At 39.1% G+C, this 24,996-nt stretch overlaps 1 protein-coding gene and 1 long non-coding RNA gene across 4 annotated transcripts; one reads left to right on the top strand and one right to left on the bottom strand.

Annotated features, from left to right (window-relative positions):
• The first annotated feature begins 289 nt into the window (after positions 1-289).
• Positions 290-4,965, top strand: LOC110046911 (chymotrypsinogen B2-like). 2 transcript variants are annotated; one of them, XM_089282250.1, is made up of 6 exons: positions 290-402; positions 1,068-1,262; positions 2,077-2,283; positions 3,145-3,308; positions 4,259-4,415; positions 4,832-4,965. In XM_089282250.1, exons 3-6 carry the CDS (start codon positions 2,139-2,141, stop codon positions 4,840-4,842), a joined length of 477 nt encoding a protein of 158 aa, XP_089138376.1. In that variant the 5' UTR covers positions 290-402; positions 1,068-1,262; positions 2,077-2,138; the 3' UTR covers positions 4,843-4,965. The 2 variants fall into 2 exon arrangements, with proteins under 2 accessions (XP_089138376.1, XP_089138377.1); XM_089282251.1 differs by having other exon boundaries at positions 290-1,262.
• A 10,729-nt stretch (positions 4,966-15,694) lies between these two features.
• Positions 15,695-22,969, bottom strand: LOC149116293 (uncharacterized). 2 transcript variants are annotated; one of them, XR_016205367.1, is made up of 6 exons: positions 22,704-22,969; positions 20,417-20,501; positions 19,319-19,441; positions 17,398-17,519; positions 16,766-16,969; positions 15,695-16,565 (listed from the first exon to the last, which is right to left on the bottom strand). It is a non-coding gene; the product is annotated as an uncharacterized LOC149116293 (long non-coding RNA). The 2 variants fall into 2 exon arrangements; XR_016205368.1 differs by having other exon boundaries at positions 19,330-19,441; positions 22,704-22,968.
• Between the last annotated feature and the right edge of the window lie 2,027 nt (positions 22,970-24,996).

Raw genomic sequence — 24,996 nt, 5'->3', positions numbered from 1 at the left:
TGCTTTGCAGGTAATAATAATGCGAAACTGCAAAGTAATTGATGTGGTTCATGATATGGTTCACCAGTTGTGAGTTTTCTTCACAGACCGTGCAATATCTATCTCGTGGTAAATAAACATGAATTTTAATTTCGTGTCCTACTGCTAGTTTGAACAGCCTGTTTGCGACTGCACTCTGCTGGAGGAATATGCCAAATATTGCGGCTTGTGAGAAAATGGTAGTATTTGGACACCCCGACAGGTGCATTACGACAACGAAAGCAAACATTTAAGACATAAAACCTCCATATTTCCCCGTGTTTATTGAGTTCATCATCGACTCGTGAACCTTCAAGATGGCATCCAAGATGTACATGCTCATTGCCGTAGTTGCAGTAATCCTGAGGTCCTCCGTTAGCCAGAGTAAGAAACTATCACCTGTACATTCTATTTAAACTTAAACTAGATATCATAATAGCATTCTTAGATTCCAGCCTTGACAAAAAGTGCTTAAGTCCTTAAGAGCAGCTTCGTCTAATATCAACTGGACCGGGAAATATCGAAAAATGCGATTTCTCACACAGAATGAAGCCAAATGGCTTCATTGTCAATGCAGTTACAAAAATATTGTTTTACCTTCGTTAAATCATTTATTATGTTTTTGCGCATTTTTCTTTTTTTTTTTCGACTCCCCAAATCGGCCAAACTCCATGGAAAATGAGCGCATATTCAGAATCTCGTAAACTGAAAAGGAAAGGTCGTTATTCTATAGTATTCGCACAATGTAGGATTTACAGTTAGCTGCTAAGCTGCAGCAATTGTACGTTTTTGGTTGCGAGCTTAAACTCTCTCTATTAAATTAAACTTACATTTTATAAAGGTGTCTGTAGTAGCGTTTCTATCAGCTTGATTGTTTTCCTTCCCCACATAATATTTCGTGCACTTTGTTTTCTCCTAGTGCGAGGGATACCTGAGAGATTTACCACAGGTGATTACTCCCTGGAAGAAAGGGATCAGAACAAAAATGTCTCTTAACGGAGATTTCTTGTAGTTTCCCTGTTTTCCCCTTTTTTGTTGTTTTTTTTAAGGCTGCGGACAACGTATGGCATCCAGAGTAGTCAACGGACAGAATGCACAGCGCCACGCCTGGCCTTGGCAGATCTCCCTCAGAGTTAACGGTGGCCACATCTGCGGTGGATCAATCATTAGCCCGTGATGGATTTTGACTGCCTCACACTGTGTTGAGGAAAACCCAACTCCTAGAGGATACACTGTTGTTGTCGGTAACTGACCTCCTCAGTCTCCAAAGGGATCCTTTTTTTTTTCGTTTTCTTCTCTTTATCTAAGCAATTCCATATATTTACTTGCATAAGATTTTCTATTTCCTAAATTTCAATTTCGTTATATTTTCGCCAAAAAATCAAATGAGCTATTTATCTCAAATTTAACAGTAAATCACACTTTTGGTCTTAAAATCGAAAGAAACATCTATATTTGCTAGTAAAATGCAAATTAAAGGACAAATACATTGATGGAGGAAATATTAATGGTTACATATCATCGAGCAACATCGATTAGTAAGGTTAAAAGTGACTTCGTGTGTTTAAACATAGTAAAAAAGGGGAATGGTTATGAATACGGCAAACATATGCATCAAAGGAGCAAACAAAGTTGCCAAGATTTATGTTGACGGTTCACAACCGTGCATCTTTTTTCTCCGTTCATACACTATGCATGAATTACGCAACCTAAACGTTTCTATTGGTTAGTTCCTCGGTCAGTAGTAAAAAACTATTGTGCTTTGTGCACGGTCAAGGCCAAAAAAATAGAACAAAAACTTACAACAAAGATCTTTGTCGAGTTTCATAACCATTGCCCTCTATTAACTATGGGATAAAGTAGTCAGTGAACAATTGGACAGTTCAATAAAGTCGAAATGGTAATAACATTACCACATCGATCAACGATAAACTTTATCATCGATAAACTTAACGATGGTAGGCTTCTTTCCCAGCGGTTCCGCTTCCAATGTTGATGATCCAAGATAAATAAACTTCCACACTCTCCTGAGTCACAAACTTTCCAATTGATTAACAGGAGCACATGCTCAGAGTGAAAGACCAACCAATAATCAAGTGTTTTACCTGAGGAGAGTGATAATGCACGAGCGATATCGTAATTTGAATTTCGATGTAGCTCTCCTGCAACTAAGCAGACCTATCCAAATGAGTAACAAGGCAAGGGCTGTTTGTTTACCGAAACAAGGAAGTAGGATTCGACCTGGAACACGATGTTACATCAAAGGTACTGGGTTAGACTAACAATTGATACCGAGAAGTTCGTATCCTTTTTCTTTCTTACATCCCGAAGAACAAATTTAAATTAAATAAGAACATTTCTAATTTCACTTTAATTATTTGCTATGGCTCCTAGGGGGTAATGGACTGAAAATTCTCCTTCGCCGTGCCACTCGGCCACGTGCATCCACTTCCGCCTCGCTCCATGACCTAAAACCCAAGGTTGCCCTTTCTTTCTTTGGGGTTTAGTGCCAGCTCTCACTCGGTCTATCACGACTTCTCTTTCCCTACGGCGCCCAGTTTGCCGTCTTGAGATGGAAGACATATCTTCTTAGATGCAATCCCAGTAGCAAATAGATCCCATGTTGCCATGCGCCAATTTAGTAATAGATCACAAAAGACATCAAGATGTGGTAAGGACTGTTAAAAGAGTGCCACACTATGCGATAGCCGAGTGTGCCATTGACGTTCCTACCACATTTTGACGACTTCGCGATATATCACTCTACAGGCGCATGGCAACTGGAATCTATCTGTAAATAAAGAAACAAAGTCAAATGTTAATGACGCCATCTATTCGTCTTCTCTCCAATCGATAATAACAAAGAAAAAAATCAAAATGCGATAATAATTTGACTTAATAAATATCATATAAATATTTACTCAAATGTCCCATGATGTTTTCTTTGTCGTTTTAAAACTTTAGGCCTGCCTCCCGCCAGTTCAAATTTTTAACCATGTTATGTTCATTTGCATTATTTGTTTCATCATTTGGTTTCATTGACCCTGAAAAGCCCCATTGGGGGGAGCGGTCAATTAAGATATTTATTTACTTATATATTTATTTATTTATTTATTTATTTATTAGGGTGGGGACGTACTGTTGGTGGCGGACAGGGGGCTAATATTCTTCAACAAGCTGTGCTGCCCGTTGCGGAAGATAGGAGATGCCAGTCTGTCAACGGAAGGCTGGGTCGCGTCTATAGTGATACCATGATTTGCGTTGGAGGCAACGGGCGAGGAGGTTGTCAGGTGAGTAGAAGACAGGATATAGCGTATATTGTAGTTTTTCTTATGGCCATTTCATTACTTTCAAAAGAGATGTGGCACTTGGACAGACAAGGAAGTCGATATCGTTTCATTTATAGCCCAAGAGTGAAGTTACAACCAGCGAACAAGGCAGATCGTGTTATTCTCTTTTTATTTAAATATGAAATAGGGCATGTAATTTCTGTAATACCGAATTTTCCTATAGATTTCTCCTAGCTCCGGTCTTAGTATTTCATATTTTTGACTTTTTTCAATGTCTAGATATAAGCTGATAAACACATACCGTAACTCTTCTAGTAATTCATTAAGGTCTTCGTGGTTGATTGTATTCCAGCCGAGAAAAACTGCGATTTAGAGCGTTGCGAAATTCTTCCTCTCTCCCACCCAGCGGCGGCTTTCACAAACCGATTTATGGGCGATTCAGTGACTGACCGGGCCTCTGTTTATAATGGTTTTAATAGCCATTTTGGTCAACCACTCTATGATTCAGTAAATACAAAGCTGATGTAACGCAGTGCCTAGAATTAAAAGTCGAAAATTAAGTCTTTAAGACCCTTCTCCTGTAAGTAAATCTTTTGTTAACCTGATTTTCGTGTGCTTTTTTTTTCGCAGCTATCCTGTCATACGGATTCTACAATAGGCTTTATTAAAAACTAGATCATTGGATAATGCAATTCAAGAGTTTTAATTGGCTTAGCCATCATGGTATAAACGTACACATAATTTTTGGGGGCGTTTTCATTTTTATTTTATTTTAGTTTTCGATATTTTAGTGGAATTCTTTTTTAATAAAACAATGATTCCACGCGCACTAGTTGGATATGAGATGATAATAGCCAGCTCAGTTCTACGCGCCTCGCGCGTTTTCTTCCATCTCATATCCAACGCGCGCGCGTGGAATACTTGTTAATTAATCTCGTTTTACTCCTCAGGGAGACAGTGGCGGACCTTTCGTGTGCAACGAGGGTGGAAGATGGGTTCTTCGTGGAGCTGTGAGTTGGGGGCACCGAAACTGTAGGACCGACTTCTTCACCGTGTTCGCCCGAGTCAGTACCTTTGTCAACTGGATACGCCGGAGGACTAATGGAAGTAAGTAAGCCGGTTTTGTTACGTTCCTCGCAGGATAAAGCATTGTGTTCTGTCAGAGGGTAGGTTTAATACCTTGTTATAATTAGACGCCAAAACCATTGCCAATTAAGTATAAATTTATTTGGCTGACATTGAGACATTCTTTGATACAGCACAGCAAACAGGGAACACAATAGTCGCAGTCGCAGTCGCAGTCGCAGCAATAGGTGGACAGGCATATTTCAAACCCTTTGACAGAACTGCTGTAGAAATAGTTGGTATTAGCTCCATGGTATTAAGATAATTTTAACCTGAGAATTTTGATTTATTGCGTTCGCGCCTGCAACGATTTTACAGGGAATAGAAGGTCTGTCCAGTAAGGTAGACCACCTCAACTAGGGTCCTAACGACTTCGTGTTTGATTGTCCATTTTTCAGATGGACGATAGAAGTGTGGCGTCACTCATCTCTACAGAAATATCATGGAATAATTAAATCATCACAATCATTAGCAGCCAAAATCTCTGTAACCGTAATTTACAAATAAATCATTAAAATTACGATTACGAGAACTCTCTTGCATGATTATTTGCCTGAGCTCCTTCCTTTTTTAAAGATTCAATTACAACTTGAAATTGTTGCGTGCAGTTGTGAGCAATTCCCTTATTTGATTGCTGTGATCAGTTTGGAAATTCGTCCAATGGTGTAAGTGAACTGTTTGTTAAATCACGGTCGAGCAAGATGATTCAAATGAGACATACTCCTTTGGGATGACTTCCTTCTCTTTAGTATCGCGTTCAATAGAACAAAACTACTAGAACCTCCTTAAATCTTGAGAGGACACACTTTTTTTTTTTCTTCGAAGAAAGAACTTAACCAGATAAAGGACTTCAAAACGTGCATTCACTTATGATTAGATAAGAGACAACTCACATGGTAACTTTTTAGGAAATATAGGGTTTTTCGGGGCAGTGACGATTTTCAAAACTATTTTCGCGCCGTACAACACGCCTACGTTTCTTTGAGTGTCCAAGAACCGAGGTTTCATTTGCGATTTTTAGGCAGGAAACAGGCTGTATTTGCCAAGATAGTAGGGACTGGAAAAAAAAAATACAGGTAACTAAAGTTTCTCCTCAGAAGAATTCTTGAGATTCTAACTAAGAATATATAGCCCTAACATAATTTCCAGACTGGACATTTTAATTTTCGAAAAATTCCTGGCAAATAAAAAGTGCGTCCATTTGCTGTATTAAATTTTCTTTCTTTTAAAAGACGTCTTTACGGGGGCCTGTAAAACGCCGAATAGAGTACCATGCCGAGAAGAGTATGACGCATAAATTATGTGAAATTATGTAGTTATGCAAGAGCACATGGCAGACCCCAAGACGCCTGGCACATAATAGTCGTGACCTTTGCGTTTTGCGTGCTTCATTCGGTGTTAAATAATCTGTGGTGTGATGTTACTTAGTAATCTTTCAGGAGATCACTAGCATGTTAAACTGAGAAACTTCTCTGATGGTGGCGAACTGTAAATTCTAAAGACAAAATTAAAACACAGGTATAAAACAACCGCTCGCAACACTGCATTGCTGCCCAAAATATAAGTAGCTATGAGTGAGAAGCGAAGCTGTGTGCCGATTATCAGAATAAGTCGTCATGCGGATGTGTAAGTAGTAGGAAATATTCGAAAAAAGATCAGTCATGTGCAGTAATTAAAGAAAACTTAAACAATGTTTTTTTTTCTTTTGTAAAATGTACTGAAGTGAAATACCTTGGTGAACAGAGCGCGTGACAAGGTCATTGCTATTGTCAAGTAATATGAGAAAAACCAGAGGAAATACATGCTTTGGTGCGTGCCAAATAGAGTGCGAGACTAGTGCTTATAAGACAAGGCTGAGTTCAGTGAAATTTTATTGAAAAAATGCATCTTTTAGTGCGTGCCGAATAGAGTCCGAGACTAGTGCTTATAAGACAAGGCTGAGTTTAGTGGAATTTTATTGAAAAAATGCATGTTTTAGTGCGTGCCGAATAAAGTACGCTGGTGCTTATAAGACAAGGCTGAGTTCAGTGGAATTTTATTGAAAAAATGCATGTTTTAGTGCGTGCCGAATAGAGTACGAAACTAGTACTTATAAGACAAGGCTGAGTTCAGTGGAATTTTATTGAAAAAATGCATGTTTTAGTGCGTGCCGAATAAAGTACGCTGGTGCTTATAAGACAAGGCTGAGTTCAGTGAAATTTTATTGAAAAAATACACGTTTTAGTGCGTGCCGAATAGAGTACGAGACTAGTACTTATTAGACAAGGCTGAGTTCAGTGCAATTTTATTGAAAAAATGCATGTTTTAGTGCGTGCCGAATAGAATACGAAACTAGTACTTATAAGACAAGGCTGAGTTCAGTGGAATTTTATTGAAAAAAATGCATGTTTTAGTGCGTGCCGAATAGAGTACGAGACTAGTGCTTATAAGACAAGGCTGACTTCAGTGCAATTTTAAGCACCACAATCCCCTTCATGCAAGCCCGAGACAGAACCACACTGGTCATCATCTAATACTTTAAACAGCTCGAGACATCTCGTTCTTTCCTCTTCCCATGCACAAAACTGACCCAATCAGAAAGAAATTGAAATGTCTCCGAGTAAGACTTGTAATTCGTTCTTCGTATTCCTGCTGATGCCGTCTGGCCTCTTCGCAATCGCCTGCTTCACTGGATACAATGCTTGAAACTACGCCTTGATCCAGGGTTGACCACAAATCCTTCATATCCATTTCTACGTTTTCCAACAGTAGAGCTTTTTTCGGCTGCCTGGTAACTTTATGGTTTAGTCGAAACAGGTATGAAAAAGTCGACGCCTCGTCTGCTATATCACGATGAGTTAGGGGATATTTTAAAGTTGGGCCTGTTTGACATTCAGCGAGTTCTCTACGCTTACTCAACATTCCAGCATAGAGTGTGGATACCTGGCATTTGCCATTCTTTTCCCACTCAACTCGGTAGAAATTTACAGCTCTCCTCTTCTTTACAATGCCCACCACATTTCTTGGTTTGAAAGGATCTTTAGAATTTTTTTCTCTTTAGCTGGCACACCCTTAGGATCCTTTAAAATAACCGTATCTCCCACACAGAAACGTTGAACACACTCTTCTGAAACACGGAATCTGTACCTGGTGTTATTACCTATCATGCGCTCCGTCGCTTCAAGGGCATTAAGGCGTGTCTCCTCGCGTATGCAGGCGAGAGTGCATGCAATGTCCAGAAGAGCTGAGTATGATATCTCTGGTTCCGGTGAAAAAGTCGTCTTTTCAACGTCTATAGGTTCCTCGTCAGGTTTCACGGGTCTCGCCTGGGTCTCAGATGGATTGCGTGACTCCGATAGTAGGTCGTCATCCCCAAACATGTCATCATCAGAAAATTTCCCCTTGTCATAAAAGTCCTCTCGCTTGGATATTGGAAGTATCCTGAAGAGTGACCTTTCAAAATCCTGAAGGGAACATTTGTATGGTGTGGTGCCACGTTGTGCTGATTTCTCTAGCAACTCGAGTGAGTATATAGGGGCAAAGTTTGGCCTGTTCGTCAGGTGGTCTCTGGCAAATGTGTTCTGCGATCTTCTTTTTCACAAGTTTGTTCAAATTTTCCACCTGCCCTTGACTCTCCGGGTGGTTTGGGCGTCCATGGATAATCTTCACCCCAAACGATTTACTCAAATTTTGGATGACTTCAGCTATAAATTCCTTCCCATTGTCCGTCTGTAAATATTTTGGAGCACCTACGTCATAGTAGATTGAAATTGAGCACAATGGAATGGACTTCGTTTGCGGATTTTGTTTTAGTTGGAAATAGCCAGCAAAACTTAGAAAAGTAGTCTTTGATGACTAAGATATAGCGATACTGGCCCCTGTTATTTGTCATGAACGACCGCTTTTTGCCTGGAGCCATGTCAATGGTATCCGCTTGCAATCTCTCGAAAGGCACAAAAGTTCTAATTGGACGAAGTGAAGGGGCAACAGTTGGAAACGGCTCATGCAACTGGCAGTCAGGACATGATTTCAAGAATTCTTTGGCTAGTGCGTTTACACCATTGCAAAAGAATTTAAGAGAAAACTGCTTAACGAGGCTATTCCCACCAACCACTTGACAACCGCCTTCAGATGACCCGTGATGAATGTCACAAAGAATATCCCGCGCTTTCCCCCTAGAAACAACCACCAGACATCGATTTGGAATAGAAACACCGTTACTGGTGTATTCCAAATGAAAAATGGTCGGCGCTTCACCTTCTTCATCCACCCTGTAACGAGGTTTACTTGTTATGTCTTTCCAAAAAAGTCGGTTACGATGCTTGGAGAAAAATTCACGTATTACCTGCCACATTGAGTCATTAACGGAGTCGGGTTTTTACTTTTACGTTCACGTAAAATGGGCAAAAATTTGACGCCATTGTAAAAATATGCCAGCATTCAGACCACATTGGTCCAACAAACGGAGAGGGGCCACAGTTCCTGCAACAATCATGAGAAACGAATCTCTTGTAAGTCTTACAGACTTCCGAAGGATTTCAATACCGTTGGAATAATCAGCTTGTACTTAAATTGCACTAAACACAGCTCATAACGAGCCCGACGTTCTTAGCAACCAAAAAACAGACCTGGGATCCAGTGGAGATGTAGAACTTTTAGTTCTACATCTCCACGGGATATCCAGTGGCTTATAACATTCCAGTGTAATCATATCCCTGTCGGTGATCGTTTATGTTCCACAAAACCCGTCAAGTTTTGCACGAATGTGTCATAATCCTAAAGTGTGAAATTCTATTTACCGTAACACAATTCCATAGTGTCAGAAAGATACAAAACATTTTACTAGTCGGCGATTCGGGAAATCGCGCGACTGACGTGAAGAATTTGGATTAAGAGAAAAAATAACGTTGAAACAATGTGTTTTCTAGGTTGGGGCGCAAACGCCAGTTGAAAACTTAGACTTTTTGATACATTTCTTACTCTTGTAAAGCTACGGAGCACGTATAGATGAAACGTTTTCGCTAATCTCAGTTATCACTGTTATTCAGTAAGCGAAGTGACTATGCCCAGCAGCCCAGAAATGCCCGAGAGTCAGAAATGTTCTCAGATTTTCCGCGGAAAGCCTGATTAAAACCTGTTTAGGGTATTCTCTGTATACATGTTTGTTGCTTAGCGATTCCAAAAATAATCTGAATTTTCTACTATTCGAATTCGAAGATCATGTGCACCGACACTTTGAAAATCAGTTAATGTTATGGGCGGTCAGGAAATTATCTCAAAAATTATGTTAAAGCTCTCAAGAGCGATAAAAATCTCGAGTACATGATGTAATTCTTTACGAGAAATGCCGAGCGATTCTGGAAAGAGCGCGACGGAAAAATCACTATCACGATTTTGTTACATATCCCGAAGCACTCCGCAACTGTACTGCATGGACTTCAGCCTGGATGAACCAGAAAGGATATGTAACATGTTCCTATAATGTCACGCACGACGGAAAAAATAACTATGACGATTTTGTTACATATTCCGAAGCACTCAGCAACGGAATTGCATGGACTTCAGCCTGGGTGAACCAGAAAGGATATGTAACATTTTCCTATAATGTCACGCACGACGGAAAAATAACTATGACGATTTTGTTACATATCCCGAAGCACTCAGCAACGGTATTGCATGGACTTCAGCCTGGGTGAACCAGAAAGGATATGTAACATTTTCCTATAATGTCACGCACGACGGAAAAATAACTATGACGATATATTTTCTTACATATCCCGAAGCACTCAGCAACTGTATTGCATGGACTTCAGCCTGGGTGAACCAGAAAAGGATATGTAACATGTTCCTATAATGTCATGCACGACGGAAAAATCAATATCACGATTTTGTTACATATCCCGAAGCGCTCAGCAACGGTATTGCATGGACTTCAGCCTGGGTGAACCAGAAAGGATATGTAACATTTTCCTATAACGTCACGCACGACGGAAAAATAACTATGACGATTTTGTTACATATCCCGAAGTATTCAGCAACTGTATTGCATGGACTTCAGCCTGGATGAACCAGAAAGGATATGTAACATGTTCCTATAATGTCACGTACGACGGAAAAATAACTATGGCGATTTTGTTACATATCCCGAAGCACTCAGCAACGGTATTGCATGGACTTCAGTCTGGATGAACCAGAGAGGATATGTAACATTTTCCTATAATGTCACGCACGACGGAAAAATAACTATGGCGATTTTGTTACATGTCCCGAAGCACTCAGCAACTGTATTGCATGGACTTCAGCCTGGATGAACCAGAAAGGATATGTAACATGTTCCTATAATGTCATGCACGACGGAAAAATCAATATCACGATTTTGTTACATATCCCGAAGCGCTCAGCAACGGTATTGCATGGACTTCAGCCTGGGTGAACCAGAAAGGATATGTAACATTTTCCTATAATGTCACGCACGACGGAAAAATAACTATGACGATTTTGTTACATATCCCGAAGTATTCAGCAACTGTATTGCATGGACTTCAGCCTGGATGAACCAGAAAGGATATGTAACATGTTCCTACAATGTCACGCACGACGGAAAAATAACTATGGCGATTTTGTTACATATCCCGAAGCACTCAGCAACGGTATTGCATGGACTTCAGTCTGGATGAACCAGAGAGGATATGTAACATTTTCCTATAATGTCACGCACGACGGAAAAATAACTATGACGATATATTTTGTTACATATCCCGAAGCACTCAGCAACGGTATTGCATGGACTTCAGCCTGGGTGAACCAGGAAAGGATATGTAACATGTTCCTATAATGTCATGCACGACGGAAAAATCAATATCACGATTTTGTTACATATCCCGAAGCGCTCAGCAACGGTATTGCATGGACTTCAGCCTGGGTGAACCAGAAAGGATATGTAACATTTTCCTATAATGTCACGCACGACGGAAAAATAACTATGACGATTTTGTTACATATCCCGAAGTATTCAGCAACTGTATTGCATGGACTTCAGCCTGGATGAACCAGAAAGGATATGTAACATGTTCCTACAATGTCACGCACGACGGAAAAATAACTATGGCGATTTTGTTACATATCCCGAAGCACTCAGCAACGGTATTGCATGGACTTCAGTCTGGATGAACCAGAGAGGATATGTAACATTTTCCTATAATGTCACGCACGACGGAAAAATAACTATGACGATTTTGTTACATATCCCGAAGTATTCAGCAACTGTATTGCATGGACTTCAGCCTGGATGAACCAGAAAGGATATGTAACATGTTCCTACAATGTCACGCACGACGGAAAAATAACTATGGCGATTTTGTTACATATCCCGAAGCACTCAGCAACTGTATTGCATGGGCTTCAGCCTGGATGAACCAGAAAGGATATGTAACATGTTCCTATAATGTCATGCACGACGGAAAAATAACTATGGCGATTTTGTTACATATCCCGAAGCACTCAGCAACGGTATTGCATGGACTTCAGCCTGGGTGAACCAGAAAGGATATGTAACATTTTCCTATAATGTCACGCACGACGGAAAAATAACTATGACGATATATTTTCTTACATATCCCGAAGCACTCAGCAACTGTATTGCATGGACTTCAGCCTGGGTGAACCAGAAAAGGATATGTAACATGTTCCTATAATGTCATGCACGACGGAAAAATCAATATCACGATTTTGTTACATATCCCGAAGCGCTCAGCAACGGTATTGCATGGACTTCAGCCTGGGTGAACCAGAAAGGATATGTAACATTTTCCTATAACGTCACGCACGACGGAAAAATAACTATGACGATTTTGTTACATATCCCGAAGTATTCAGCAACTGTATTGCATGGACTTCAGCCTGGATGAACCAGAAAGGATATGTAACATGTTCCTATAATGTCACGTACGACGGAAACATAACTATGACGATTTTGTTACATATCCCGAAGTATTCAGCAACTGTATTGCATGGACTTCAGCCTGGATGAACCAGAAAGGATATGTAACATGTTCCTATAATGTCACGTACGACGGAAAAATAACTATGGCGATTTTGTTACATGTCCCGAAGCACTCAGCAACTGTATTGCATGGACTTCAGCCTGGATGAACCAGAAAGGATATGTAACATGTTCCTATAATGTCATGCACGACGGAAAAATCAATATCACGATTTTGTTACATATCCCGAAGCGCTCAGCAACGGTATTGCATGGACTTCAGCCTGGGTGAACCAGAAAGGATATGTAACATTTTCCTATAATGTCACGCACGACGGAAAAATAACTATGACGATTTTGTTACATATCCCGAAGTATTCAGCAACTGTATTGCATGGACTTCAGCCTGGATGAACCAGAAAGGATATGTAACATGTTCCTACAATGTCACGCACGACGGAAAAATAACTATGGCGATTTTGTTACATATCCCGAAGCACTCAGCAACGGTATTGCATGGACTTCAGTCTGGATGAACCAGAGAGGATATGTAACATTTTCCTATAATGTCACGCACGACGGAAAAATAACTATGACGATATATTTTGTTACATATCCCGAAGCACTCAGCAACGGTATTGCATGGACTTCAGCCTGGGTGAACCAGGAAAGGATATGTAACATGTTCCTATAATGTCATGCACGACGGAAAAATCAATATCACGATTTTGTTACATATCCCGAAGCGCTCAGCAACGGTATTGCATGGACTTCAGCCTGGGTGAACCAGAAAGGATATGTAACATTTTCCTATAATGTCACGCACGACGGAAAAATAACTATGACGATTTTGTTACATATCCCGAAGTATTCAGCAACTGTATTGCATGGACTTCAGCCTGGATGAACCAGAAAGGATATGTAACATGTTCCTACAATGTCACGCACGACGGAAAAATAACTATGGCGATTTTGTTACATATCCCGAAGCACTCAGCAACTGTATTGCATGGGCTTCAGCCTGGATGAACCAGAAAGGATATGTAACATGTTCCTATAATGTCATGCACGACGGAAAAATAACTATGGCGATTTTGTTACATATCCCGAAGCACTCAGCAACGGTATTGCATGGACTTCAGTCTGGATGAACCAGAGAGGATATGTAACATTTTCCTATAATGTCACGCACGACGGAAAAATAACTATGACGATATATTTTCTTACATATCCCGAAGCACTCAGCAACTGTATTGCATGGACTTCAGCCTGGGTGAACCAGGAAAGGATATGTAACATGTTCCTATAATGTCATGCACGACGGAAAAATCAATATCACGATTTTGTTACATATCCCGAAGCGCTCAGCAACGGTATTGCATGGACTTCAGCCTGCGTGAACCAGAAAGGATATGTAACATTTTCCTATAATGTCACGCACGACGGAAAAATAACTATGACGATTTTGTTACATATCCCGAAGTATTCAGCAACTGGATTGCATGGACTTCAGCCTGGATGAACCAGAAAGGATATGTAACATGTTCCTACAATGTCACGCACGACGGAAAAATAACTATGACGATTTTGTTACATATCCCGAAGCACTCAGCAACTGTATTGCATGGGCTTCAGCCTGGATGTACCAGAAAGGATATGTAACATGTTCCTATAATGTCACGCACGACGGAAAAATAACTATGGCGATTTTGTTACATATCCCGAAGCACTCAGCAACGGTATTGCATGGACTTCAGCCATGATGAACCAGAGAGGATATGTAACATTTTCCTATAATGTCACGCACGACGGAAAAATAACTATGACGATATATTTTCTTACATATCCCGAAGCACTCAGCAACTGTATTGCATGGACTTCAGCCTGGGTGAACCAGAAAAGGATATGTAACATGTTCCTATAATGTCATGCACGACGGAAAAATCAATATCACGATTTTGTTACATATCCCGAAGCACCCAGCAACTGTACTGCATGGACTTCAGCCTGGATGAACCAGAAAAGGATAAGTAACAGATTCCTATAATGTCACGCACGACGGAAAAATAACTATAACGATTTTGTTACATATCCTGAAGTACTCAGCAACTGTATTGCATGGACTTCAGCCTGGGTGAACCAGAAAAGGATAAATAACATTTTCCTATAATGTCACGTACGACGGAAAAATAACTATGACGATTTTGTTACATAGCCCGAAGCGCTCAGCAACGGTATTGCATGGACTTCAGCCTGGGTGAACCAGAAAAGAATATGTAAAATGTTCCTATAATGTCACGCACGACGGAAAAATAACTATGACGATTTTGTTACATATCCCGAAGGGCTCAGCAACGGTATTGCATGGACTTCAGCCTGGATGAACCAGAAAAGGATATGTAACATGTTCCTATAATCTCACGCACAGCGGAAAAATCACTATGGCGATATTGTTAGATATCCCGAAGCGCTCAGCAACTGTATTGCATGGACTTCAGCCTGGGTGAGCCAGAAAAGGATATGTAACATGTTCCTATAATGTCAAGCACGACGGAAAAATAACTATGACGATTTTGTTACATATTCCGAAGAACTCAGCAACTGCATTGCATGGACTTCAGCCTGGGTGAACCAGAAAAGGATATGTCACATGTTCGTATGATAATGTATAGATTTAGGCCAGCCTAAAAGCGGAGCTCCTCAGTTATTTTTCGGAATGTTGCTACTAATGAAAATAATCCAACATGTATGAGGTAAATTGCGAACGATTTAATAGTTTCAGCCGGAACTAGAATTACATCAGCAGATCGAGGTGAAAGATGGTGTGATTATGAAATATAGAGCCATGATTTCAAGGATTTCTGGAAAGCCACCAAAAATCTTGATGACATAACACAACTGTCCTCTGTGCTTTTTGGTGGCATTTCTTGTTCTTTCCTACCTTATTGAGAAAGACAAGGCATTGTTATTAATCATTATATTCTTCTTTAGTTAACATGGGGACTCCCACACAAAAGAAGTTTACACATTTTTTTGTTGTGGGGACTGATTGAAATACAGTGGTTACAATACACTCAGTCCCTGAATCTCTACCAAATGTAATCTCACAAAAATACCAAAACAGTATACATATGTGAAAAGTTGGAAAGTTTTGTTTTCTAACTTGTCCCCAAAGATGCATTTAGCCATCTTCACTATTGTATGGAGTCTGCTCCTGCTGGAAGGGTTTGCAATGAGCAAAATCACCCTCGCATAAATGGTAATTACGATATTTTTTTTTTGTTGATCATGAATACTTGCATAGGCTTCTAATAGTAGTTTTATTACTCAATTTCAATGTGATTTGTTCTTTTTCTCGACTGGCATTGTGGACTACAAGAGCTGTTATTGGGTTCCATTAATTAATTTTGCTATGATTAAATTATACCAAGAATTATCAGTAAGCTAAGAGGAAATTATATTATGTACATGTATTTTGTCTGCACTACACAACCAAATGCACTCCAAGGATATCAGGCATAGGTACATTTGTCAGAAGAGCCCAGCATATCCAAGACATGTTTTGATTGACACATCACTTACGATAATTTACAGCAAAATGGATAAAAAATACATCAATATCCTACATGCACCAAAGCCAGACATGGGGTTATAAGGCAATCATTTAAACAACAGATTGAAGTAATTTATAAATTAGAGAACACTATTTCTACAACAGAATGGAACAAATTAACCTTATTGGACATTGCGAATGGCAAGGCTGTCTGCAGAATGTCACAAATTTCTCAACCCTTTCTTTCTACAAAAATGCTAATCCTGCAACTTTGCTTAAGACCTAGTTCTCCATTTCGTGTTGGCAAAATATCAATTTATGCCATGTCCAATGCAGATTATCACAAAATTGATTTAAAAGCTCAATAAATATCACTTTAAAGCCAAAAAGCCAATTATTTAAATAAACCATGAGTAAATTATCTCTAAGAAAAACTGATTAATTTAACAGGCACTTAAAAATAATTAGTTAATATGTGTTTCTTAATAATGTAATGCAGTGTATCTGTCACAATGTTGCAGCTATGATATTACTACACAAAGGATGGGTTGCAGAACTGAACCTCCAAGTCAGTTTATTCAATGAACTTGGTGCAGAATTTATAATCCCATCAAGTTGTCTGTAAATACAGAGAAACCAAACAAAGCATTACAATCATAAGTAATGAATTACTGAACTCTTTTACATGTATGAGCAGTGTATGTTCCATTAATATTGGGGATATCTCAGAAGCTGCATCCATGATAAATTAATTTGTTCCCAGATGCATTTGTTTATAGCACTTTTCACAAATTAATATATCTGTCAGAAATATTTCACCAGGCCATGCTTGCTTTGAAAATCTTTGATGTTTTAATACAGGCTGCCCATCTGTAAACTGTTCATATATTGACTGACAGGAACAGGCATGTAATTCCTCTCTTTGATATACAGTGTACTTCATTGTGACTTGTTTACTGAGTGTTAGTAGTGAATCAAATGCTAGGGGTTGGTACTCCAACTTTCACAGTGGCAGGCTCTGCCCTGAGATACAAAGCAAACTTACATAACTGTTATGAACTTCGCAACTTGCTTTCGAGAGCAAATGCAATTTGCTTCAAACAAGAAACTGGAACACTGCAAGTTACAACAATGTGCACAGTCCCAATCACAGGGTCATCCAGGCTGTTTGTTTGTACACGTACATATAACTGTACAACTGTATATGAGTTCAGCTTCCAGAAGAAAATCAGAGTTTGTCAGGATAAATACTGATGTTCTTGCTTACTCAATGAATGAATGTGCAGTTCCAGAAGATATTCACACCCAACACCCATTCATGGCCAGTCTTTAGAAATTCCAAATTAAAGTATCAGGAATCAAGAGCTCTAACAGAGAAAAAACCTCCATGTGGGGTATGAATCTTTTCTTGAGGAAAACAATTACAAAATAATGTTTAAGAAACATCTTACCTTTCAGAGAATTTTGTAATCTACACTGTCTGGCCAGTTCATATATTTGACAAGTTGACACTGGGCATGTTTGTAAATTTGTGCACTTCAACATCACATTACTATGCAGTAGCACTGGTCAACTAAAAACAGCATAATTTGGTTAATTAATATACACTGTACATTATTAGGCTGAAATATTGGTGTAGGTTGTTGCACATCAACAGATACAGAAACTATTTTCACCTGAATCATAACACGTGAAAAATCGTGCATGAGACATTTACATCTACATGTAACAGCCCTGGACCTCAGAACCATCACAGACATGATATGACATTTTTAAACTCTCTGAAATTTCAGATTATTCAAGATTAACATATGCACATACATCATCTGGGGCAACCCTAAAACACTGAATTTGGAAACCGAAATCCGGAATCCAGAATCTGGAATCCAGAATCTGGAATCCGGAACCGAAAACCAGAATCTGGAATCCAGATATTATGAATGATGATAGAAATAATTTACTTCAGCAATGTCTAATTAATAAATATGAGCAAAAATTATTTTCTTGTTAGTTATTTTCTTGGCTTTACTTCAGCCACAGACTGTAATTGCTAAAAAATGATTGACTAGTTCTGAACAACCCTTAGCTATATATCTCTCCCGGTTGTTCAAAAGTTGCATAAAGCTATCCATTGGGTACATCACTATCCAGTCAGGGTTACTGATTTTTTGGGTGGATAGAGTTACTCATAGCCTGCGAGCAGGCTCTAGTATCTGTCTCTAGTGTCTGAGCAGGCTAAATAGGTGTCTAGTGTTTTTCTGCATTGGCACGTCACCAAGAGCCTTCATGCGGCTTTGCCACTCACGCCCCCAGCCCAAACACGAGAGCCTGCTCAAAGGCTAAGTTACCCATCTTTTGTTCAAGCTGGCCCTGGTGAGAGCCCGGTTCTTGTCTAGATCAAATTGCTCTGAGAAGACTGGTGAGCAGCACATTAACAACAAGCTATTATAGGCTATTGCAGTGAGTTTCTGGCAGTCTTTTAGCATCTTTTAACAACATGTGGTCTGATCTGTTGGCAAGTGAGAGGCAGATGGAAGTAAGTGCGCAACATTTCTACAAATTGTTTTAATATGATGGCCGCCACGAATATGAAATGCTGATTTGTCACAGTATCAGTGTGAAAATTGTGTTAATCTGGAATTGGTCTCGTATCTGTTGGAAAAATCAAATTTCATATTTAGACCAGACAGGTTAGCCTTTGGACTTCGAAAGTGGGGGGCCTGACCGTCAATGTACAGGGGGCTGCCACTGACGGATATCCTGTTCTCTATGACATTTTCTATCTTGTTCAGTATCTACTAGACATAAAGGATAAATTTATACTTCCGGTAAATTGAAGATCACTTATTGAACAAAATGGCAATTACCAGCAAGCCTATTTTAGACGCTCTCGAGGTGCTTGGAATAAAATTAAGACGCACTTTACTGAGATTCTCATAATCATAGCCCTCACTAGAAATAACGGTTGCACAATTTCAACAGACGGGGGATTTTTGTTTCAAAAAAGGTTAAGTTTGAGGTCCTTTTTACTTGGCAGCTTATTTTTTACTGTCGAAAAGCTAAGCAAAACAATTTTTGTGTATTTGAAGAACTTATTTTCTTTGATTTGCGGATTCCGGTTTCCGGTTTCTGGATTCCGGTTTTTGGTTCCAGATTCCGGATTCCGGTTTCTGGGTTGTAGGGTTGCCCCATCTTTAACAGAGTGTTTGCTTCACATTCAGTTTACACCTGGCTGTTATCCAGCATAGGCAGACTTATAAGCTTTCCTTCAAAAATATATTGCAACAACTATTGCATCTTTCATTACCTATTCTTGTGATGAAATGACACAAAATCCAAGAACAAGAAGTCATAAGCATAAAACTAACTTACGTGGTGCTTACAGTTAATCTCTTACTGTCTACATATGCCGTCCATAAACTGGTGATGCCTGGACAATGTACTCATTATTTTTCTGATCACACCTTTTAAAACATCACTGTTATATAATTTGTCCTGAAAAAGCAATACATGAAATGTTATGCCTTTGGCACTCACCAAATACCTTTACATGATGTATAATGTACACCATATAAACATTCACAATAGATCATTTTCACTGTCACGCAATAAAAAAATAAATCGAAAACCATCCTTTGGAAAAAGCTATGAAATTATGATGTTATAGAAGGTAACTAAATAAGACACTTCTCCAAGTTTTAGGCCTGTACGTTCCCCCAAACTTCAGATATTCGTCGAAATGTTTCGCAGATATTTACAGAGCCCAGTATGAAAACGCCATGTTGGTGTACCTCCGTGGTACACCAATATGGCAGCCGGAAAATAGAGTAAACATCTGGAACTTTCTTTGGCTATCTAGGCGACTGATTATCAGTACTGATCAAAGAAGCATTTACATAAGCACTTTTCGTAATGCTCAAATTTCTAAAAAAGCTCAAAATCATGAGATAAGTTTATATTTTTTGACGAACTCGATCTTAGCCTTAATGTCACGCACCTCCATAACCCTGACATTCAAAATGCTCTGGATTCCAAACGAAGCACGTTATTGAACTGTAAAATTGTGAACAGATATAAATATACCGCCTCTTATGCCTAACGAGGATAAAAACTTTGGTGGTTCTTTAGTTTTGGATTTTAGAAAGCGATGACGTCACGTGAAAACGATCTATTCTTTTTACTTTCATTGTAACTCTTTTGTGTCATTTTCCCTCACTTGAAGACAGGACTTCCACATTACGTGATAATTTTCCTCTGGAATCTCTATGAATTCACAGGGAGAGATAACAATTAAATCGTGACTAATTTTAGCAAAGGAGGCATTCAAATGTCAGATTTTCATACTAAGTTTATACAGTAACTTTACAATACTCCTCGTATATATATATAACCTCTCAATTATTGCACCTATAGACAGAAGGTGTACTGGGAGAAGAAATGTTCTAAACTTTCTGAACTTTTCCCCCTTACCTGTAATAGGATGACTATTATGAACTACGGTTTGTAACCAACACCAACATCAGGTTATGTATACACATCTATATTTTGTTGTCGTCTGTAATCATAAAAAAATAAAAATTTAAAATCCTCCATAAAGTTCATACTCCATAACACTGCTACATGTAGCACTGTTACTGGAAATCAATTTAAGTGAAACTGTTGAAACAGCTCTGTCAAAATTGTTTCTAACAGTTAAGGCAGGATAACAGAATATACATGTAGCAGACAGCAAAGGCTAGAGATACACACATGTTAGTTATCAGTTAGGATTTGGTGAGCTTCTGTGCTGTAGGTATGGTGGAAAATAATAGATTATCAGAAATGAAGGTTCCTGAGACATCTTTGACAGCACTGAGAGGAATTAATATATAAATTCACAAAAGAACGAGAAGTTCTTGCCCTGTCCAGTTCTCTGTAATAAAAATATCATTTACATACAAGTCATTTATTATACATGGTTTGTGTTTAAAGCCAATATAATGCACACTCTGATTGGCCAATTCCAGTGCATTATTTACATTTACATGGTATACCTCGGTAAAATCATAAAACATTGCATGCGACTAAAATAAAAAATTTAAAAAATAAAAATAAAAATAAATGCCTAATTCATAACAATTTAAAACACTCAACACTAAAACAAATGTAATTCTTTACTTGAAAATTATTCTCCGGTAATGCCCATGGGCCAATTACAGGCATGCTAAAAAGTCCTAACACAAAGTAAGAAGAAATTAAGAAAACTATTGCTTTTTCCCGGAAAATTGTAGCGACTGAAGACAATGATGGAACACTCTGAGAGTGCATTCTATCAACCTGATGAGATAAAATTTAAGGAGAATAGAGAATTCACAAAGTTATATCACAAACGAATTGGTACTGGACAGGACAAAGGACACTGTACAGCCAGGAAGAAACTGAAACTTTCTTCGACGAGCAAAAAAGTATGCATGCACAACAAAGAAAACAGTCAATGATATTCATTTAACAAGTTAGTTAATAAAAAATTAGTGTGAAGAAGAGAGCAGAGAGAGAGAGAGAGAGAGAGAGTGGAGATAGGAGAGCGCTCTCTCCAACTAAATTGTGTATATATATGTATGTAAAAGTTATTCTTATTACTGAGAAATGGTCAGGGCAAGAACTTCTATTACACTGTTCAATTTACCGAGTTAATTAGTACAATCTCACTTTTTAGGAACATTTCCATATTAAGTGTAAATACCGTATTGGGGAATAACCTCTTATTAAGAAAATAGGGTCCATGTACCCCCAACCAAAAGCAATGGCATAAATAAAATGAAATAGCCAATCAAAATCAAAGCAGAGCTTAATTTGCCGACAGGATTGCCATGCATAATCGTCTACTCGACATTTTGGACTATACACTGTATAAGCATTTCACCAAACCGAACTAATTGGACAGACAACAAAATAAAACGAAGAAATCTACATTATAAACACAAGATGCATATCACTACATCTGAGCTCGAGTATCAACAGCAATCCCTTCTCAATGAAAGGTGACCGAATAAAAGAGAGGATAAAGAAAATTCGTTTAAGCTTGCAGTGTTAAAGTTTAAAAATTATTCACGCTTAAATTTGATTGAATATTACTGAGAGTCTGTATTTTTGCCGACGGTTTAATTTAGCTTTGCAGTCATTTTATTGGCAGTAGCTTTACCAGTCTTCAACCAAATCAACCTTGGAATTCACAAAAGCATTTCGCCAAACCGAATAAATTGAACTAACAACACAAGGAAATCTCCATACTTTGTAATCACAATATGCAAATATTCACATAGGAACAAAAGTAAATTTAGCAAATCCTGGTCGCTTCGGCTTAAAATGGTTTGTAGACCTTTCTTGGTTTTCAAAACAGAAGAAGAAATTTTAGCAGTCTACGAAGCGGCAGTGCTAACTAACTCAGAGTAAACTTCAAAACTCGCCCGGCCGTGTTTACAAGTACGGTTTTGGTTAAGCTTATTTTTAGACGTGAGGTTATAAGCTTAAGTTGACGACGAAAATCGACAGAAAACTTTATTTGTTTACAACTTACAGCAACCTCCAAAGCGACCCACGTGTTATTGTTTAGAGACGAGTGAAATTAAAACGATGCAATTTTTAAAATCTCTTACAGCATGGCTTCAAATAAGGAAGACTTTCAATGGATTCCAATTGAAAATAAGCTTAGCTAAGCTTATATCGCCGAGGCAACTTAATAATTTTCAGAGCAAACGCAACAACAAAAGTCACTTACCGCAAGTTGGCAATTCAGTTCGGCCAGTGTAAATCTTCCAGGCAGACACTTGCAGCAAAAGTTGTGAAGACTGAACTGAAGTTATATTTTCGATAGATCAACGAATCAACCACTTCTTTCCGCTACGTTTACTGTTTTGTAATTTCTCTAAAACTCTCGGGTACGTTTGATTTCTCTTGTTCATCACCTGACCAAATCATGTGACTTTTGAATTTTCTTGCACGGCTGCACAGCATCACGTTCGCGCGAATTTTGAACTTGGCCATGAGGAGTTTTGCAGTCTTCTGATTTGTCGGGTACTTTCGCCTCCTTTCTATAGCCCTCGTTAGCTTTGGTTCACGGCATTGTTCGGTATTATTTCACCTCCTTTCTCTAGCCCTTGACTAGCTATAATTCACGGCGTTGTTCAGTACTGTTTCGCCTCCTTCCCCAGCGCTGGCCCGCTCAGTCTTTTTCGCGATCTTCTTCGCTACTTCTTTGCCCGTTAATTCTTGCTTTCTGTTTTTTGCTTCAGTGCAACCCTGTCTTAAAAACATTAGATCAACCTCCGCTATCGTTTCTCTTTCAAAATCCCGCCCAGAAAAATGGCATTCTCCCGCTACAAACCGAGGGTGCATGTCTCTGTCAACCTATTAGCTGGAGTATGGCCGCCATCTTGCGCGACTCCGTCGTCGTCGCCGTCGTGCGTACGCGCCCACGAGCAATACCGCTAGTCATGATAACCATGAGAAAATCAATTCATGGGTTTCCTTTGCTTCCCTATATGGGTATGGGGCTCCGCTTGGCGGCCCTTCGGGCCGCCGGAGCTCCGCTATGAACGAACGAGGGAAAAATGACGATTTTGTTGTTGTTTTTGTTTCCTATAGTGTCACGCATTACTGAAAAATTATGTGGTTTTTGTAAAATATCCTGTAGCACTCGGTAACGTAGAAATACTGCGAGGGCGTTTGCGTGGGAAAACCAGAGCGGATTTATAATATGTGGCTACATGGTGATTTTACTATATATCTGGATTCGTCTTTTAGAAAACTGGTGTACCATGGACTTCAGTCTAGGGTCTAACCCACGAATGAAAATAGTGATTTAACATTTTAGTAGCTATCTAGTCCCCATACAATCTAAAAGCTTGACAATGGGTGGAAGTTATGATACAAATAAAATATTAATCGGAAGACTTAGCTTGGTGCGTTTGACTTGTTGAGTGTTGAAGCTGTTGTCTTGATTCGATGCTCTAGGAGGTTGGTCACGGGCAGCGGAAGCCGAAAACACTTTCTGGTTCTCTCCGTCGTTCTTGGGTGAATGAATTCATGTATAAATCAATCGTGGCTGGCGGTTTCGTTTGTTTTTCAACAACTGTTTTATGGTTTAAGCGAAAACCAATCCAAATGTATAGTCAGGGCAGCTCCTTTGTTTCCCTTCCCGTGAAAAGAAAACCCACGCGCCTTCTTTAACTCCTCAAGGCAAATTCGATTGAAAACTGGCTCAATTTCGCACAAATGCGTCAGAGAGACACCATATCTTCTAACTCAGAGGCACATCTCGTTTTGCGTCCGTTTTCAACGACCAATGACGGGTTCATTCGAAGTCGAAGTCTTTTTTTTTATATATATATATGACCGCGCAATATTTCCGCGTTATGAAAATTTATTATAAAATATCAATTATGTGGCCAGATCATATCTGAAAATAACCAGGTTACTTTTGTACACAATTACTCTCACTGAAAGCAATTATCGCTAACCACAGTAGATCCGCAAAAGTCTTGCGATGACAGCAACCTAACAGATAAATGATATCACCCCATAGCAACCGGACCTGGCGAATTTTTGAGCTTCCGGTTAGCTCTGGCTCGTGATGTCTTCTTGCAAGTAGTAGTCTCGCACTCTATTCGGCACGCCCTAAAACGTGTATTTCTTTTAATGAAATTGCACTGAACTCAGCCTGCTCTTATAAGTACTAGTCTCGTACTCTATTCGGCACGCACTAAGACGTGTATTTTTTTCAATAAAATTGCACTGAACTCAGCCTTGTCTTAGAAGTTCTAGTCTCGTACTCTATTTGGCACGCAATAAGACACGTATTTTTTCAATAAAATTGCGCTGAACTCAGCCTTGTCTCATAAGTACTAGTCTCGTACTCTATTCTGCACGCACTAAATCATGTATTTTTTCAATACAATTGCACTGAGCTCAGCCTTGTCTTATAAGCACTGGTCTCGTACTCTATTCAGCACGCACTGAAACATGTATTTTTTTCAATAAAATTCCACTGAACTCAGCCTTGTCTCATAAGT

The sequence above is a fragment of the Orbicella faveolata genome, unplaced genomic scaffold (genome assembly GCF_042242905.1).
Source record: "Orbicella faveolata isolate gen_17 unplaced genomic scaffold, um_ofav_v1 contig_12, whole genome shotgun sequence".
Lineage (NCBI taxonomy): Eukaryota > Metazoa > Cnidaria > Anthozoa > Scleractinia > Merulinidae > Orbicella > Orbicella faveolata.
Note: the sequence above shows the minus strand (reverse complement) of the source record. Positions and strands in the feature narration are given on the sequence as shown.